This window comes from Belonocnema kinseyi, chromosome 1 (assembly GCF_010883055.1).
Source record: "Belonocnema kinseyi isolate 2016_QV_RU_SX_M_011 chromosome 1, B_treatae_v1, whole genome shotgun sequence".
In the NCBI taxonomy this organism is placed as follows: Eukaryota; Metazoa; Arthropoda; class Insecta; order Hymenoptera; family Cynipidae; genus Belonocnema; species Belonocnema kinseyi.
The window spans coordinates 102085398-102103864 of NC_046657.1; the positions used below are offsets into that span (position 1 = coordinate 102085398).

At 25.7% G+C, this 18467-nt stretch overlaps 1 protein-coding gene across 1 annotated transcript in view; it reads right to left on the reverse strand.

Moving 5' to 3' along the window:
* The window catches only part of LOC117179347 (pre-mRNA-processing factor 40 homolog B), a 48825-nt gene that overhangs the window by 27620 nt on the left and 2738 nt on the right, over positions 1 to 18467 (reverse strand). The window contains exons 3-4 of the mRNA XM_033371035.1: positions 15489 to 15873; positions 7059 to 7487 (exon numbers count right to left, since the gene is read on the reverse strand). Coding sequence (XP_033226926.1) covers positions 7059 to 7487; positions 15489 to 15873 — 814 coding nt within the window. The remainder of the gene's footprint in view (positions 1 to 7058; positions 7488 to 15488; positions 15874 to 18467) is intronic.

Below are 18467 nucleotides of genomic sequence, written 5' to 3' on the forward strand. Positions count from 1 at the left end.
TTTCCATTTTTCTTAACGAACAATTTTTTTTTCAATTGGTTATAAAAACACGTAAACTCAGAAGATGTGGACTGTGACTGCACCATATATCTAGTCAGGAGTAGTGCTGACTGAAAACAGATGATTTGGAGCGATTCGCGCGCCATCTGTTGGTCATTCTAAGGACTTATTGAACTACCCTCGTAGTCTGTGACGCAAACAAAATTTGACCTGGTAATGTTAATTTTGTCCGCCTTTTTTTTCTTAAACTAAATAAGTTAGTACATCGAAATTTTGGGAGAAGGAAGAAAATATATGAGCCGACATCGGTTGGGTCCCTTGGAGTAATTATTTTTAAAGGAAAAGCGGTACTTTTAAGTTTTCCGTGACTGCCTTGTAACAGACGAAGCGACGGAAAAGTTTGGAGTTGGAAAAAGCCCCTAGCGCTGCCACCTTCCTTTTGTGAATCACAACTTTTTAGATAGATCAACTCAGATCAACAGCTGTGAATACTCAGTTGGTAACACGGCTTCATTGAAAAATTATTCACTTAAAGAATTAATTATTAAAAAATATTTAAGTGGAATACTTGAAATTTGTAATCAAGAAGAAAAATTTGTAAACAGGGAGATTAACTTCCAAAGAAAAACATCATGTTCTACAAAAGATAGACTTTTTAAAATACGTGAATATTAAACGAAACAGTTGAATTTTCTATTGAAAGAGGCAATTTTTCAGCCAAATACTTTAATTTTGAACTAAAAAATATCATCTTTCAACAACAAAAGAAATAGTTAAATTTTCAGTCAGAGAAATTAATTTGTAACCAAACTGGTGAATTTTCAACTAAAATGATAAATCCTCAACTGAAATCATTAAATTTGAAATAAAAAAAAAATAGTTTTAAACTAAAACAATAAATATTCAAATGAAATAGTTAAACTTTCAACGAATTCGACGAATTTTAAAATAAAAAAGCTAATTTTTAAACCAAAAATTGAATTATTACATTTTCCAGTAAAAAAAAAGAATGTTTAACCAAACAATTGAATTTTTTACTAAAATTATAGAATATTCAACTGAAATAGTATTTTCATTTTCAATAATAAAAAAATTAATTTTCTACAAAAAAAGGAACAAATTTTCAATAAAATGGCTCAATTTTTAAGCAAAGAAATGAATTTTTGATATAAGTGATGAATCTTCAATAAAAAAATTAATTTTGATGAAGAGTTTATTTTCAATTAAGCATTTACATTTACATTTCTATTTCAAAATTTAACAAGTTGGATGCATATTTGTCTTTTTTAATCGAAAACTAATTTATTTAGTTCAAAATTCACGTACTTTGTTTTAAAAAAACGACTTTTTTGTTAGAAAATCGACTTTTTTAAAACTATAACCTACTTGTTTCGGTAGAAAAATATTTTTTTCTTTAAAAATTAATCTCAGTGTTTAAAAATTCTTCTTTCCGGCTGATAATAGAAGTATTCCAGTTAAATATTCGTCCTTTTAAATAAAAATTCATCTTTTATGCTACAAATAAATTTGCTTGGTTGACAAATAAACTCTTTTAATCAAAATTAATTTTTTTTTATTGAAGATTCATCATTTATATTAAAATTTCATTTCTTTGCTTCAAAAATGAGCTATTTTATTGAAAATTTGTTTCTTTTTTTGTCGAAAATAAATTTTTTATTTATTAAAAATGAAAATACTATTTCAGTTGAATATTCTATAATTTAAGTAAAAAATTCAATTGTTTAGTTAAACATTCTTTTTTTTGACTGAAAATGTAATAATTTAATTTTTGGTTTAAAAATTAGCTTTTTTATTTCAAAATTCGTCGAATTCGTTGAAAGTTTAACTATTTCAGTTGAAGATTCAAAATTAAAGTATTTGGCTGAAAAATTGCCTCTTTCAATTGAAAATTCAACTGTTTCGTTTAATATTCACGTATTTTAAAAAAATCTATCTTTTGTAGAACATGATGTTTTTCTTTGGAAGTTAATCTCCCTGTTTACAAATTTTTCTTCTTGATTACAAATTTCAAGTATTCCAGTTAAATATTTTTTAATAATTAATTTTTTAAGTGAATAATTTTTCAATGAAGCCGTGTTACCAATTGAGTATTCACAGCTGTCGATCTAAGTTGATCTATCTAACAAGTTGTGACTTTCACAAAAGGAAGGTGGCGGCGCTAGGGGCTTTTTCGAACTCAAACTTTTCCGTCGCTTCGTCTGCTACAAGGCAGTCACGGAAAACTTAAAAGTACCGCTTTTCCTTCTCCCAAAATTTCGATATACTAACTTATTTAGTTTAAGAAAAAAAGGCGGACAAAATTAACATTACACGGTCAAATTTTGATTGCGTCACAGACTACCATTTACCCTTAATTCAGTAACTTAGCTTAGAAAAATTCAAGTAAATTACAAAATTCAAGAAAATTCCAAAGAATTTAAAAGAATTCAGGGTGGATTTCAAAGCTTATCAAATCTCTTCAAACCTTTGTAACCTTACTAATGACTACAAAAAAATTCAAGTTAACTTCAAAAGAATTGGAACAATTTTTCGAATCGAAAAAATTTGATTAATTACAATAAATTTTGAGTGAATTTAGAGTAATTTAAAAGAAATGAGAAGAATTATATGACATTTATTTAAAAAAGTAGACTGAACTTAAAAAGCAATCAAGTAAATTGAAAACTATTTTAAAATATGGAAAAATTAATTAATAGGTTAAATTAATTCATTATTAAAACCCTTGGAGATCCCTTGAAATTGTTTAAATCACTTGAAAATGCATTGGAATATTTTTAAATATCCTTAAATATTTCACCCTTGGAACTTTTTAAACCCCTTGAAAAAGCCTGAGAATATTTTACAATACCCTCAAGTATTTCAAATCCTAAATTATTTAAAATACTTTAAACTCCTTTGAATTTTTTAAAGTTTGAGAAAATGCCAAGGAATTTGAAAAAAAAAATACGTTAAAATATCTCAAATCCTTTTATCATTTTATCAATTGATCCTCGGTATCAATTAAATTAAAAACTATTTTAATTTTTAAAAATCCATTGAATTAAGTAGAGTAGAGTAAATTTAGATCAATTAAAGAGAATTTTAAAAAATCGAAGTGAATTCATAAAATTCAAGAGAATTACTTAAATGCAAGAGAATTCTAAAGAATTTAGAAAAGATAATTAATAAGAATCCAGGGTGAATTCCAAATAGCTTCCAATCTTTAAAACCTTACAATATACCTCATTTCTCATGGAACATTCTTTGAAATGCACTAAAATATGATAAAATCCCGTGAAATTCTATGACAATATTTTCTCAAATCATGGAAAATGTATTAAAATACATTGAGAGTTTAAAAATCCCCTAAAGTTATTGAAATCTTATAAAATAACGTAAAATATTTTAAAACCTCATGCCTTGGAATCTTTTAAAATTTCCTAAAATACTTCAAATAAAAAGTTCCTGCAAATACCTTAGAAGTTTTAAAAATACTCTAAAATCTTATAAATTCCTTCAAATTATTGAAATCTGTTAAAAATTTATCGAAATCTTTATAAATAGCCTGAAATACTTCAAAGAATTCAAGTTCTTTGGTCCATATTAAAAAATATATTCCGAAAATAGTGAAAATTGTATTTAAAGAAAAAGTAAATAACGTTATTGGGAATGGTTGAACTGCGATACGCCACATGGTGACAAAAATCCGGACTAGAACAAATAGGTACGATTTTAAAGATCCATTTTAATTTCTGCATACAAGTGTTTTAACGATTTTTGTTGCGGAGTTTAAAGTATTTATTGGATATTAAAAATAAGTCTTTTTTGAGAACAAAGGGGTTTAGATATAATTTACATCTAATAAGGTGAAAAAACATATTTCTGTACATAAATATTTTTCTTAAAAAAAAAAACCAATCATTGTTCCATTTATTGTGATTTTCCAAAGATTATAAACTTAAATGCACAAATTTTAAAGCAAAAATGAACTCAAAGTAAATTTTCAGCAACTTTTACATGGAGTTACATGGAGTTTTACATGGAGTACTTACTATTTAAAAACTGATCTAAAAGTTAGGATAGAATTATTATTTCAATTCCAATCGCAGGGTGGCCGCTGGACTGGGAAATCGGGAATCTTATGAGACCGGGAACTTTACAAATTTATAGACAAAAATCTGTCTAGCTGTGATTCCCATCGATTTTAAAAATAGTTAGTTAATTTGTGATCTTTTTCAATTAAATATGTAATTCATTTTAGAATGCGTATTTCCAAAATCTTCCACTTTAATAAATGTTTAATTTTAGATTTTAATTGTTAAGTGTACATTTTATTTTAAAGAATTTAGCCATTAAAAATTAGAAGCGTTTGAAATCGGAGATTTTAGATAAAAAATACTTTCAGTTCATCAACTGTCAATATAAATTGATAGTGATTTTTAAAATTTACTTGTTCTTTAAAATTTTTTAAATAAACAATAATTAATTTTACAAGACGATTCGAAATCAGTTTGCAATTTTAGAATTTCTACTTTCTAAGGTTAAAAATTATGTAAAATATTCCAATTAGAAAGTCTTATTAGTTAAACAAATGTGAACGCCCGATTGAAACTTTATAAACTATTTTCAATTTTAAAATAATTTCAAAATAATATATTCATAATTAAATGCTTTTATTAAATTTCACGTATTATTTTAGTCTAAAATATTAAATTTTTAAACTTTTTAAATCAGTAATTATATTAAATATTAACAACTAAATTTTGAACGTTACATTTTAATTGTTCTATTTAAAATAAAAATTTAATTTGTATGTAAAATTGTTGAATTTCGGTGTAAATAGCCCACGGCCTAATTTAAAACAAAATCTAGAATTTGGCAGATTTCGAACAAAAAATTTAAAAGCTTTTTAAGAATTTTGAATGGCTTCGGATGATGAAAAAACATTTCCTATGAAAATTGAAAATTATTTTAATTTTGAAAAGATAATTTTCAGTGATTATTTAAAAAGATTGAGAAAGATTTACGAAATTATCAAAAATGAATGTGGAAGATTTTAAGGAAATTTATTTAATTTGGCAGGATTAAAAAAAAATAGAAAAAATAGTATTAATTTTAAGAGATATTTAAAAGTTCTATTATAATTCCAAAAATAATTTTTAAAAATGTAAACAACATGCAGATGCTTCAAGATTTTCAAATAAAATTTGGAAGCATTTTAAGGATTTTTTAAGCATTTGAAATATATAAATAATTTATCTTTTAATTTAACAAGTGTTTAGTTTATAAAAAAAATGTAATCGATCAATTTTTAATGTTTCTGGCTTAAAATTGCTTCAAATGATATAATTTTGATAATTTTTAAAGTAATTGATTTATTCTTCAATTTAAACTTTCGAGCATTGGAAATGATAACGTGGATTTATACTTTTAGAACTGAATATGAATCTTTGAACTCTACAATTTATAAATTTATAAAAGTTAAAAAATTTATTTAAAAAAATTCAATTTTAAAAGTTTGAAATTCAAGAGTCCCACTTTGAGTGCTTTCATTTGCAGCTTAGTTTTTATTCATTCAAATGAAAAAATTGTTAAATCGTCTATTAGTCATATTCAATCATTGTTTTATACTTCACAAGACAATATTAAAAACACTTTTATGCAAAAATTAAAACATATCTTTAAAATCGTACCTACTTTTTCTAGTTCCAGTTTTCGGAACCAAGTGGCGAAATGGTAGATCACCATTCCCAATAAATAATGAACATTGTTTAATGTACTTGGACTCGTTTTAAAGTTAAATTTCTATAGTATCGCACCGACTTATAAGCATAAATAACTGTACAATTTTTAAGCATTCCTGATGCAGGAAGTAAAAGCCAGTTGAGTTGAAACAAAAAATATATTTTGCAAATATATAAAATAATTCAGGATAAATGTTCCATAAATATTCTTTAAAATATGCATTCATTTTTTATTATAATTTTCCTCAAATAAGATGATTGCATTTTTCCAACATCTTTGTTCCAACTTGATCTTCTTGCATAATGTAAAAAAAATCGACAATAAAAATTATTTAACTTGAATTTCCACTGATAAAAATAAAAGAATCTTGAATTTTAAACCTTCAAAATTGAATTATTCTCAACAAATTATCAAAATTAAATCATTTCTTATTCGAGATATTCAAAATTGAACTGATTTTTATTCAATGTTTCAAATCTGTAATGTTTCAGATGGAATAATTAAATATTAAAACTGAAATAATACATTGAAAGCCAGAAAATTTTCAGAAATTTTATGTTTTAAATTCAGGTCCCATTTTAGAATTAGGCATTTCATTAATTATTAAGTGACAAAGTGACAAAAATCAATTTAAAAAATCTTAAAAATCAAGTAACTTTAACCGAAAACCTTCAAAGTTGAATCCATTTTTAATTTACGGGAAATAAGTACTAAAATATATATTTTCAATCAAGCTTTCAAAACTTTCAAGTTTTAAATTTGAGATCTTAAAATTTAAACTTTTATCAAATGAGACATCCAAAAATGCGTCATTTCAAATAGAAATTATCTAGAAATTTAACACTTTTAAACTAATTTCTTCAAAAATTCGAAAGTAGAAGTAAGAAAAAAAAACATCCGAACTTCATGCAATATCAACTGACATTTAATATGCATATGAGTTTAAAATCAGTAATTGTCAATTTCTACCTAACTTTCAAAATTGAAAGTTCAGCTGAAACTTTAATTATTCACAATTATACAAATTGTTCATCGAATGAGGCATCAAATTAAAAATAATTCAACATATGAGTCAAAATTGCTTAATTTCAAACGCTTTTAATTTGACATTTTCCCTGTGTTCCAAAGCTATATTTTCTACATTTTTCATTTAAACAACTAACGTTTGAAACTTAAGAGATTGCGAAATATAAATGTAAAATTTAAGCCTTACAAAAAGTGGATATTCATGTTTGTTAAATTAAACAATTCCCGGATTAAAAGTTACAAACTAGATACTTTAAATTCTAGAACGTTACAAAAACTTATCTCACCGAAGCCTCTCTTGTTCGCGTTCCTCCTTTAATCTCTGAGTTTTGTATGCATTAAAGGCCTGCTTCCGTTCATTCAGCTTCTTCATCTGCGGATACCTGGGATCATTTTGAATCATCTTCACCGCCTGCTCCCAGGTCGCATTTGAAGGAACTTCCTTTTCTTTTAGAAGCTCCTTGAAAGCTTCAATCGCCTCCTTCTTATCCTTAAACTGCATTTTCGGTTCCGGAGTGCTGGTGCGACTTCCATTTGCCGAATCCTTCGCCGAATTACTATCGTCATCAGCTTGTTTCGTCGGAGGAGTTGGAATATTTATTGCTGCGAGAGTCGCTGCCATCGCTTGTTCTATCGCCGATTTCCCGCCAGGTTCCGGAGTACTTGTTTGCGAGAGAGTCGTGATATTCGGCGACATGTGTTGCGCCATTGGTACACTGTAAAAAAAAATTATCTTGAATCAAAGCAAGGATGGATCTACCAATTTTTACATTCTCATTAGAGAAAACATTAGATTTGTGTTAAATTTCACCTCCCCCCCCCCCAGTTTTTGTGAAATCTCCACGTTTTGAGACCCCTCGAATCCAAAAAAATAGGTTTTTACAAATGTGTCCGTCTGTCGGCCTGTCTGTATGTATTTATGCCTGTCCTAAGCTAAATGCCAAGTTCGTTAGTCAGCCATTTAGATTAAAATCCAAAAAGTGAGCGAATTTTGAATATTTTTGACACCATTTTTTTCAAATATTATTAGAGTTATAGCATTTACAAAATTCTAAAAAAACACACGAAAATTAAACATTTAAGCCAATTAACGGACGATATGAAAACATGGCAAGAGAAGTAAAAGTTTGATTTCTAAATGCCCTAGAAGATTATCATAACATTGGAAATGAGAAAATTCAGTTTATGGAAAAACGACCAAAGTTGCAATAACAGGTTTAATAACAAAATTTTTTGAAGAATGCGCATTTTTTGTAAACGGGACAATGAAACTTCGTCTGTTTTAATACCAATGCAAGTTACGAATTGTAATAATTTACATTTGTGGGAATCATATAAAATTTCAGGAATAAACTCGAGTGCGAAGCACGAGATACGTGATGAGAATGTGTTCGTTAAAGCCGAAGGAGCTTTAACAAAAGAGAATTCACAATCAGAAAATTACTGTTGTCGATGCTTTCATCTTTAGTTTTAAAAGTCTATGCACAAAGATCGAGCGCGAACCGCAAGAACCAACAGTCGCGTGCCCTATGCGCGCTCGAACTTGCGAGCCAACAGAATTTTTTATAAAATAAATCAGCATGCAGTTATTTTATCTTTTTTTTTTTAATAAGATATTGCAAAGTAGTGAAAAGTTCCAAGTTTTCTCAAAATTTAAATAAAACCTAATATAATAAAGATTTTTTAATGTCCTTTAGATCATTTTAATGGTAAATATTTAAAAAATCCCACCAACTTATCAACAATATTTTGAAGAAAAAACTAAATTGTCTCACATTTAAAGTTGAAACAAAAATTTTCAAAAAATTAAAGTAATTTTTCTGCTGTAAGAAATAGTTGATAGATTTTTATTATTATTTTTCTAAAGATGAGACGCCTTCGAAGTTTTATAGATTTTTTTGTATCAACTTTGTAAACCAACTTTGTAGCCCAGATTTTTTCCAATTGAAGTAATAAAAACTGAGCTGCAAATTAAAACACTGAAGGTAGAAGTCTTAAATTATAAACTCTTAAAATTGAAGTTTAAAAGTTTTTTATTTCAATAATTTTGTATTCAAATTTTCAATAATTTACACGTATAAAGTGGAAGCTTGCTAAGCCATGAAATTAAAAATTTTAAACTCTTATAAATTGTAGAGTTCAAAGGTTCAGATTCAATTTCAAAAATATAAATCCACGTTATTATTTTCAATACCCTAAATTGAAGAATTAATCAATCAGTCTAAAATTTTTCAAAATTACATCATTTTAAGCAATTTTAAGCTTGAAACATCAAAAATGGAACGATTACATTTTTTTATAAACTGAACCCTTCTTAAATTAAAAGTTAAATTTTTTATTTCAAATAGTTTTAAAATCCTTAAAATGCTTCAAAATCGTGTAACATCTACATGTTGTTTTTCATTTTCTCAAATTTAAAATTATTTTGTAAATTTCTTCAGAAATTTTTTTAATAGCTTCTAAATACCTTTTAAAATTATTCGAATTTTTCCTAAATTTTCTGTTTAATTCTGACAAATTAAAAAAATTTCCTTAAAATCTACTACATGCATTTTTGATAATTTAGTCAATCTGTCTCAATCTTTTTGAATATTCACTTAAAATTAACTTTTCAAAATAAAAATCATTTTCAATTTTCCTAGGAAATGTTTTTTATTCTTTTGAAGACTTTTAAAATCCTTAAAAAAGTTCTAAATTTTTAGTTGGAAATCTGTCAAAATCAATATTTTGTTTTAAATTAAATCGTGGGCTATTTGCACCGAAACGTCGATGCGAATAGCCGGATTTTGTTGATGCACGTAAGACACCTTTGTTTGAATTATTTTAAATCATTTCAAATTTTTAATTAATTTTGAATGTTTTCAAAATTTCTAAATATCTATTTAACTTAATGAGAGGAAATTTATGACCCCTCGAAAAAAATCCCAGTTGAAAAAGTTCGGAGACCCCTTTTTCTGGTATAACTTAACAGGCCTTGTAATTCAAAGTATTTTCTTTAAAGTAGTTGAACTAAGCAATTGCCGATAATTATTTAGAAATAAATATTTTCGACATTAATAATACGAAATAATTTAAAAAAATGCTAATAATAATAAAAATAAGTGGTCAAAAATTAATTCAAAGCGTACAAAATTTAAGAGTTAAAAAAAATTAAGAATCTTTAAATAAAATTTCGAACAAAATTTTAAACTTTAAAAAATGATCACTTAAAATTTAAAGGAATTTAAATTGCGTTTTAAAGTCAAAGCTGTTTAAATTGTAGAATTTTAAAACTTCTATTACATTAAAAAAAAATAAAATTGATTCCACAAATTTGTCTAAAATAACAAAATTAATTTTTCGACACTTTCACTGTTCAAAATGTAATTGTTTTAAAATTATAAGCCTTTAAAATTTAATTATTCGAAATGTGCTTTTAAAATGAAAAGTAATTTTTAATAGAAAAGTTTTGAAACACGCTATCGCAACTGAAGGGGAGAAATTCTTTGCATTGGTATTAACAGTTTGTAAAAATTGTAATTTAATTATTTGTTGTATATCTGTTATAGTTAGATATAATAATTTAATAAATTATTTAAGTCCATTTAACAATTTTTTAAACTTTTAATATTGAAAAATTTGTTATTATGGATTATAAAATTGATTATGTTTTTAACATTAGATAATAAAAACCCAAGGATGCGTGAATTTCTTGATACTTTTTTATATTTCACATTACTTTATTGTGATATAATTTTGTATGTAATTATAACAATGATATAATAAGATATACTTTACATTAATTTAAGTCTGAATTTGAAAATTAAATTTAGAATTATTTATAAACAAAACAATTTTTAAGGAATTTAAATTGCGAGTATAAAAAATTAAAATTGCATTAAATATTTTATTTAACAATATTAAATTAACGAAAACTAAAAATTCATTATTTTATTTCATAATTCTCAATTTTAGCCTACAGTTTCAAATAGAAATAAAGTTCTCGCGTTTTAAGGGTCGCACACGTATAAAATGGAAGCTACTAACACTTTCAACAGAGCAATTTTAAATTACATTTAACTAAACTTGCAAAATACAAATTTTAAACTTTTATCAATTGTAGAGTTCAAAGATTCAGATTCAGTTCAAAAATATAAATCCACGTTATCATTTTCAATGCTCTTGATTGAAGTATTAATCAATTAATTTTAAAATGTTCAAAATCATACCATTTTAAGCCACTTTAAATTTTAATTCCAGCTCATAATTTGTTAAAAATTCAAAAATTCCCTGTTTGAATCCGGATTTATAATGCTTTTCGAAAGATTCCATGTTTGAATCCGGAAATTAAATTTTTTTCGCAAATTCTCCATTTCAACTAATTGTAAAAAAATTTTTTTTTTGTAAAATTTTCTGTTCCAATTCACAATTTCATTTTATTCTCGAAAATACCTTGTTTCCACACAGAATAATAATTTTGTTGGAAAAATTCCCTGGTCCAATTCATAATTTTAATTTTTTTCTCGAAAATATCCCATTTCAATTTAGAATTATAATTCATTCTTTTAAAAAATTCCCTGCTCCAGCTCGGAATTTCTTTTAATTTTAACATTCCCGGTTCCAAGAAAAATTATAATTCTTTTGGATGACTACCAGTTTCAACTCAGAATTAGTTAAAATTTGAAAATTCCCTGTTTCAACTTAGAATTAAAATTCTTTGCAAAAAGTTCCTGTTCCAAGTAAAAATGATTATTATTATTCTTTTGAAGCCTGTTAAAATTCTTAAAAAGCTTCTAAGCCTTTTATTTCAAATCTCCAAAAATCTACATTTTGTTTTAAATTAGACCGTGACCGAAATTTTTTTACGAATAGCCGGATTTTTTCAGTACACGTAGACACTTCGCTTAAATTGTTTGAAATAATTTGAAATTTTTAATTAATTTATAATTTTTTCAAATCTTCTAAATATCTCTTTAACTTATTTAACAGTTTTACTTACAAATTACATTTTGTTGAATAGAACAATAAAATTGTAACTTTCATAGTTTATTTTTTTGGTTAGGTTTGAATATTTAATTTATAATTACTGATTTTAAATGAAAAGTCAGATATATCTAAATATTAAGTAATTGTTCTTTTAAATAATTAAAAATTTCAAATTTCACGATTTAACAATGGAATATTTTAGACTAAAATTTAATAAAAGCCTTTAATTATAAATATATTATTCTGAACTTGGTTTAAAATTAAAAATAGTTTATAAAGTTTCAATAGGGCGTTCACATTTGTTTAAGTCTTTCTAATTGAAACAGTTTAATTTTTAACGTTAAAATGTAGAAATTCTAAAATTGTCAACTGATGTCAAATCGTTTTGTACAATCAATCCTTTTTTTTTTAATCTTAGTGAATTCAATGTTAAAAATCCGTAATAATTTATATTTACAGTTGATCAACTAAAAATGTTATCAAAAATATTCGATTTAAAACGCTTCTAATTTTTAATTATTTAAGTCTTTGAAACTGCAATTTAAAATTCTTTTAATTCAAATGTACGCTTAAAAATCTAAAATAGAAAATCTTTTAAGTGAAATATTTTCGAATTAAGCATTCTAAACTTAATGATATCATAATTCGAAAAGATCACAATTTGACTAATTATTTTAAAAACGGCTGAAATCAAAGTTGAACGGATGTTTTTTTCTAAAAATGTGTAAAATTCCGAGTAAAAAATTAAATTCACTGTCATTTCCCGGTCATTTTTTTCAATTTTCTTGATCAAATAAAAGCATTTCAAATAAATGCATTCATATTTTTCTCTAAACGCAAACAATTCTTTTAATTGATGATGTTCATTTCAAGTATCATTTAACACAACCGAGCAAAATAGCAACATGAATGGATTTTGAAACAAATATCTAAAATTTGCACTAAAAAATATCAATTTTCAACAAAAAATGGAAGTAAAAGTTTTATTTGAAAGAATGAATTTAAAAAATACATTCAAGAAAATAATGTAATTTTCAACTAAAATGATGAATCTTCAACTGGAGTAGTTGAATTTAAAACCAAAAAGATGAGTTTTCAACTAACACATTGAGGATTCAACTAAAATAGTTGAATTTTTAACAAAACAACAAATTATTTTTACTGAACAAGATCAATTGTTACCAAAAACTTAAATAATGCAATTTGAAGTTTAAAAAAAGTTAATGTTCAAATAAACAGATAAATTTTCAATTAAACATATGGAATATTTATTTGAAATAAGTTTAAAACAAATAGTTACATTTTTAAACAATGTGATGAATTTTAAAATAAAATAGTAAATCTTTAACTGAATAGTTGGATTTTAAACCAACTACATTAATTTTCAATCAAGAAGATTAATTTATACCGAAAAAGGTCAATTTTCAACATTAATTTAATTTGTTTAGTTTAGTTGTTAGTTTTACGATTTAAACCAACAATACGCATCTTGGCGTAAAATGATTCTATACAAAATTTGCAGGTACAATTTAGGCGAGAAATTTTGTCAAATAAAAATTTATTGTACCTTGCGTCGTTTTTCCATAAAGTTGATTTTTTTATTCCTAGTCTCTTCATATAACAAAAGTTTATAACAAATTTGTAGATCTTTTTTGCTTGAACAACTATTTTAAATTTTCATCTCTTATGTCGTTTTTCCAAAAATTTAATTTTTTATGTATATTATTTATGTATATGTACTTCCGTCTATTAATTTTTTTGTTTTCTTACCTTGCGTCGTTTTCCAAAAATTAAATTTTTTCATTTTTTTAATGTAGTTTTTTATGAATAAAACAAAAATTGAGCGTGTCTTGCATAGTTTGGCCGCAAAATGGCATTTTTAATTTTTTATTATTGTTCGTGCAATCAAAATTCCAATTTTCGAATTTCAGAAACATTAAAAAAGTTTTTATGTTAAACTTGTGGGGTTCTCAAAAAGCAATATTTATTTTCTGGACTTTTTCTCATATCGTACGTTGTTCGACAATCAAAGTGGAACTCTTGAATTTTAAAGTTGTAAAACTTAAGTTTAAAAGTTTTTAAATTAAAAAATGTATTTAAATGCTCAATAAATTACACGTGTAAAATGGAAGCTACTAATATTTTACAACTAAACAATTTAAAATCAACTGTAGTTACACTGTCAAATTAATTTTTTCTTAGCTTTTATCAATTAAAGAATTCAAAGATTCAGATTCAGTTCCAAAAATATAAATTCAAATTATCTTTCCCAATGCTCTAAATTGAAGAATCAATCAATGCATTTAAAAATGTGCAAAATTATATCATTTTAAGGAATTTTGAACTAGAAACATTAAAAATGGAACAATTTAATTTTTTTTATAAATTAACTATTTCTTGAATTAAAAATTATTCTTATTTTAGATAGTTTAAAAGTCTTTAAAAAGCTTCAAAATTTTATTTGAAAATGTTGAAACATTTACATGTTGTTTGACATTTTTTTCAAATTAAAGATTTTTTTAATTTTTTCAGAATTTCGAAACATCTTTTAAAATGATTCGAATTTTTCTTACAATTCTGCTAAATTTGAAAAATCTCCTTAAAATCTTCCACATTTATTTTTAATAATTATGTAAATCTTTCTAAATATTCTCTTCAAATTAATTTTTCGAAATAAAAAAAAATCATTAAAAAGTTTTTTTATTTTTCTGAAGCCTTTCAAAATTCTTAAAAAGCTTATAAATTTTTTGTTCGAAATCTGCCAAATCTACATTTGGGTTCAAATTAGGCCGTGGACTATTAGGTATTTACACTTCAACCACCAGCTAACTTCACTTCGTTAAAAGCTGAGGGGAAAACAATGGATCAAATGCATAGAAGAAACCTTTATTTCTGTAATACATTTGTGATTAATAATAATAATGATCTTTTTTTATTTTATTAAATAGTAATTAAAAAATAAAAACTATTTTTCAAATACACTTATACAGAAAAAAATAGCTTTGCGAAGATATTAACAAATTAGGACAAAAATGAACTGAATCCCATGCATTTGGTGCCTTGTTTTCCCCTCAGCAATCTACGAAGTGAAGTTAGCTGTTGATTTAAGTGAAAATACCTAATTTACACCGAAGTTTTGTCAAGAATAGCCGTATTTTTTCGCTACAAGTAGACATTACGTTTAAATTATTTTAAATTATTTCCAATTTTTACTTAATTTAAAATTTTTCAAAACTTCTAAATATTTCTTTAACTTGCTCGAATTCTTCCAAGAATAATAAGTGTTCAATTATTAATTAAACATACAAATTCAACAATTTGACTTACAAATTAAATGTTTTTAAATAGAAAAGTTAAAACTGCAATGTTCAAAGTTTAGTTTTTTTGTTTAGTTTTGAATACTTAATTTATATATACTGATTTTAAATACACAGTCAGATATTTCTAAATTTTAAGTAATTGTTCTTTTTTTAATTGAAAAATTGAATGCTTAAAATTGAAATATTTTAAACTGAAATAATATTTGAAATTTAATAAAAGCCTTTGATTATAAATATATTATTTGCAAGATATTTAAAAATTGAAAATAGTTTATAAACTTTCGATCGAGCGTTTACATTTATTTTAAATGGTTCAAGCAATGGTTCAATGTATCTTAACGCCTCGATTCCCTGGATTTAAGCTCAAAGCCACTGCAAGCCATGCTCAAAACTATTTTAAATTCAAGGTTCCAGTGTAGGCCTTCAACTTACGAATTCGTGACGCTGGCGACAGCACCTCCTGCAGCAGCTGCAGCTTCCTCGGCAACAATTCTGGTCTTCAGTTCCTCTAATTCCGCAGGAATCGACCACCTCGATTCCTTTGTCGACACATTGTGATAATAAACCTTGCCATTTTCCGATTTGTACTCTTTCCAAGGACACTGCGATAAAAGAAGTTCGCTCTGCGTCTTCAATTCGTCAGGTTTCTCCCACAAGGACTGTTTTGTTACACTGTTGTAATAATATGTACGACCATCTGGGGCTTTGTGCTCCGACCAATCGCATTTTTTCTCCAATCCGGCTGTCACTGACTTTACTTCACTTGAAGTTGGAGCCGGTGGCGGAACTCCCGGGGCCGTAATTTGTGGAGCAGCAGCTAGAAAATAATATTAAAAATTGTAATTTACTATGAGTGAATCGGCGCGCGCAAATCACATTTCCTAATATTAAAAACATAAACAGTTTAAAAAAACATAATAACATTTCAAATATTTGTGGGCGTCGACATAAAAAGGTTGCATCGTGCGCTCAAATCCAACAGAAATGGTTCATGAGAGCCTCCTTATTTACGTTTGGATTCTCCTGATTTAGAATCAAGGCCATTGCAAGCCATGTCCGAAGCCGTTTTTTGCCAGGAGTTGAGTGTATTTCATGTTCGATGAAAAAATACTACACCAGCGCTTTACGATGGCGTTTGTCTATCTGCCCGGCCGTAAACACGATAACTCTCGAAAAAATGAACAGATCAAATTCATCTTTGGCACACTTTTTTTAGGTCCTAAAAGAAAGGACGAGTTCGTTAACCGGCCATTTATGATAAAAATTCAAAAAGTGAACGCATTTTGAAAATTTTTGAGACCACTTTTTTCTGAATTTAAAAAATCTATGTACGGATATTTATAGTATTAAAAAGGAAAAACAATATATTCTAATGACTTTTTTTGACAAAAGGAAAATTCTCAGAGTTATGGCATTTTCAAAATTTTTTAGATCAACCGAAAATCAAAATTTTCAACCAAAAAACGCGGGATATGAAAAAAGGCTTTTTTTCATGCGGACGCTCACATATGATAAATTTGAAAAAAATTGAAATTAGTTAGGTAATTTGATCAATTATTATAGACAATAGAATCAGGGTGTCCAGCGATTCCTAGGAACAAAGTTCAAGGTATTTTCTAGGTTTTCAAGATCAATAAATCAATTTTTCCAGGTCTCCTTTTTGTTACAACAAATAACCGTTTGTTATAAATGCAAAAGATCAAATGTTTTATTTTTTTTATAGGCCAAAAATTGAAATCTTAGTGAAATTTATGAAATCTTTGTGAAACCTTTTGAGATTTTTGTAAAATATTTGGAATCCTTGAATTCTTTGAAATCTGTTCGAAATTATTTGAAATATTTAAAAACTTTTATCTAATCTATGAAATATTTGTGAAATCTTACTTTAATCATTATCTGTGAAAACTTTTGTGTTCGTTTAAAATCATTGAAATCTTTTAAATTCTTCTCAACTTTCTCCAAACCTTTTAATATTATTTAAAACTTTTAAAATGCTCCAACATCTGTTATATCATTTCAAAACAAATTTTAATTCTTGAAATCTTTTTAAATCACTGAAATACTTGAAACTTTTGTGAAATATTTTGAAAATTTCTAAAAAAATATGAACTCGTTTAAAATCTCAGAAATATTTTGAACTTAGGGGTACTGCAACCTTTTTGATATCATCAAAATTCTTTAAATCTTTTGAAATCTTCATGTATTCCTCGAAACATTTGTGGAATTTTTTGTATTAGTTTGAAATCATTGAAATATTGGAAATCTTTGTAAAATATTTTTAAATAATCTAAGAATTTTGAAATGATTTAAAATATTTAAAATATTTTGAAATGTAGTTTACTGAACCACTTTTAAAATCTTTAAAATTCTTGTATTCTTTTGACATCTCTCTAAAATTTGAATGAAATATTCTGTATTCTATGAAATCTTTGTGAAATCTTCTAAGCAAATTTAAAATCATTTAGAATCTTTGTTTTTTTTTTTAATCTTTGAAATCTGTTGTACTGCTCTCCTTTTTGAAACCTTTATGAAAACTTTGAAATATTTATAAAATCTTTTGCATTTATCTGAAATCATTAAAATATTGAAAATTTTTGCGAAATCTTTTTACATTTTGGTAAAATGTTTAAAATCTTTCTTTAATCTTTGTTTTTGAAATCGTTTGTGTTCATTTTAACTCTTCTCAAATTTATTGAAACCTTTTGAAATTGTTTAAAATCCGAAATCTGGCGTGATATACCCTTTTTGAAATCTGTGAAATTCTTGAAATCTTCTGAAATCCTTATGAATTATTTTAAATATTTCTGAAATACGTTAAAATCTTCTAAACCCTTTTGAAATCGTTTGAAAATTTTGTAAATCTTTGCGAAATCTTATGCTTTTTAAGTCTTTGCAATCCGTGAACTCTTTTTAAAATGTTCAAAATCCTTTTAAATATGATGAAAACTTTGAAATTTTGAGAATTATTTTGTAACCTTTTGAAAACGGGTGTATACTCGAAACCCGAGTAGTAAACCCCTCGAAAATTGTTTCAAAAAGCAAAACAAACATTCAAACTCAAGGTTCTCGTGAGAAATTATTAGATGTATATGGATTTATTTATTTTAAACAAAAATCTTTTAATTCAAATCCAACGATAATATTATCTACAATGACCTTTGTAATATAAAGTCCGGTATAATCCGTAAACAGTCAGGGGGCTGTTCCTTTTTTGTTTTTCAGATTGCAGTGAGAACATTTTGTGATGGTTGTCCAAATTTGGTCGTCAGATTCTTGATTCTATTTCAGAAATTCTTCTTATCAATTTAGAATATTAATTTTCTTGCTTAAAAAACCCGCTATTTGGTTAAAAACATGTATTTTGTTGAGAATTCATCCTTTTTGGTCGCAAATTAAGGTCATGTTTAGATA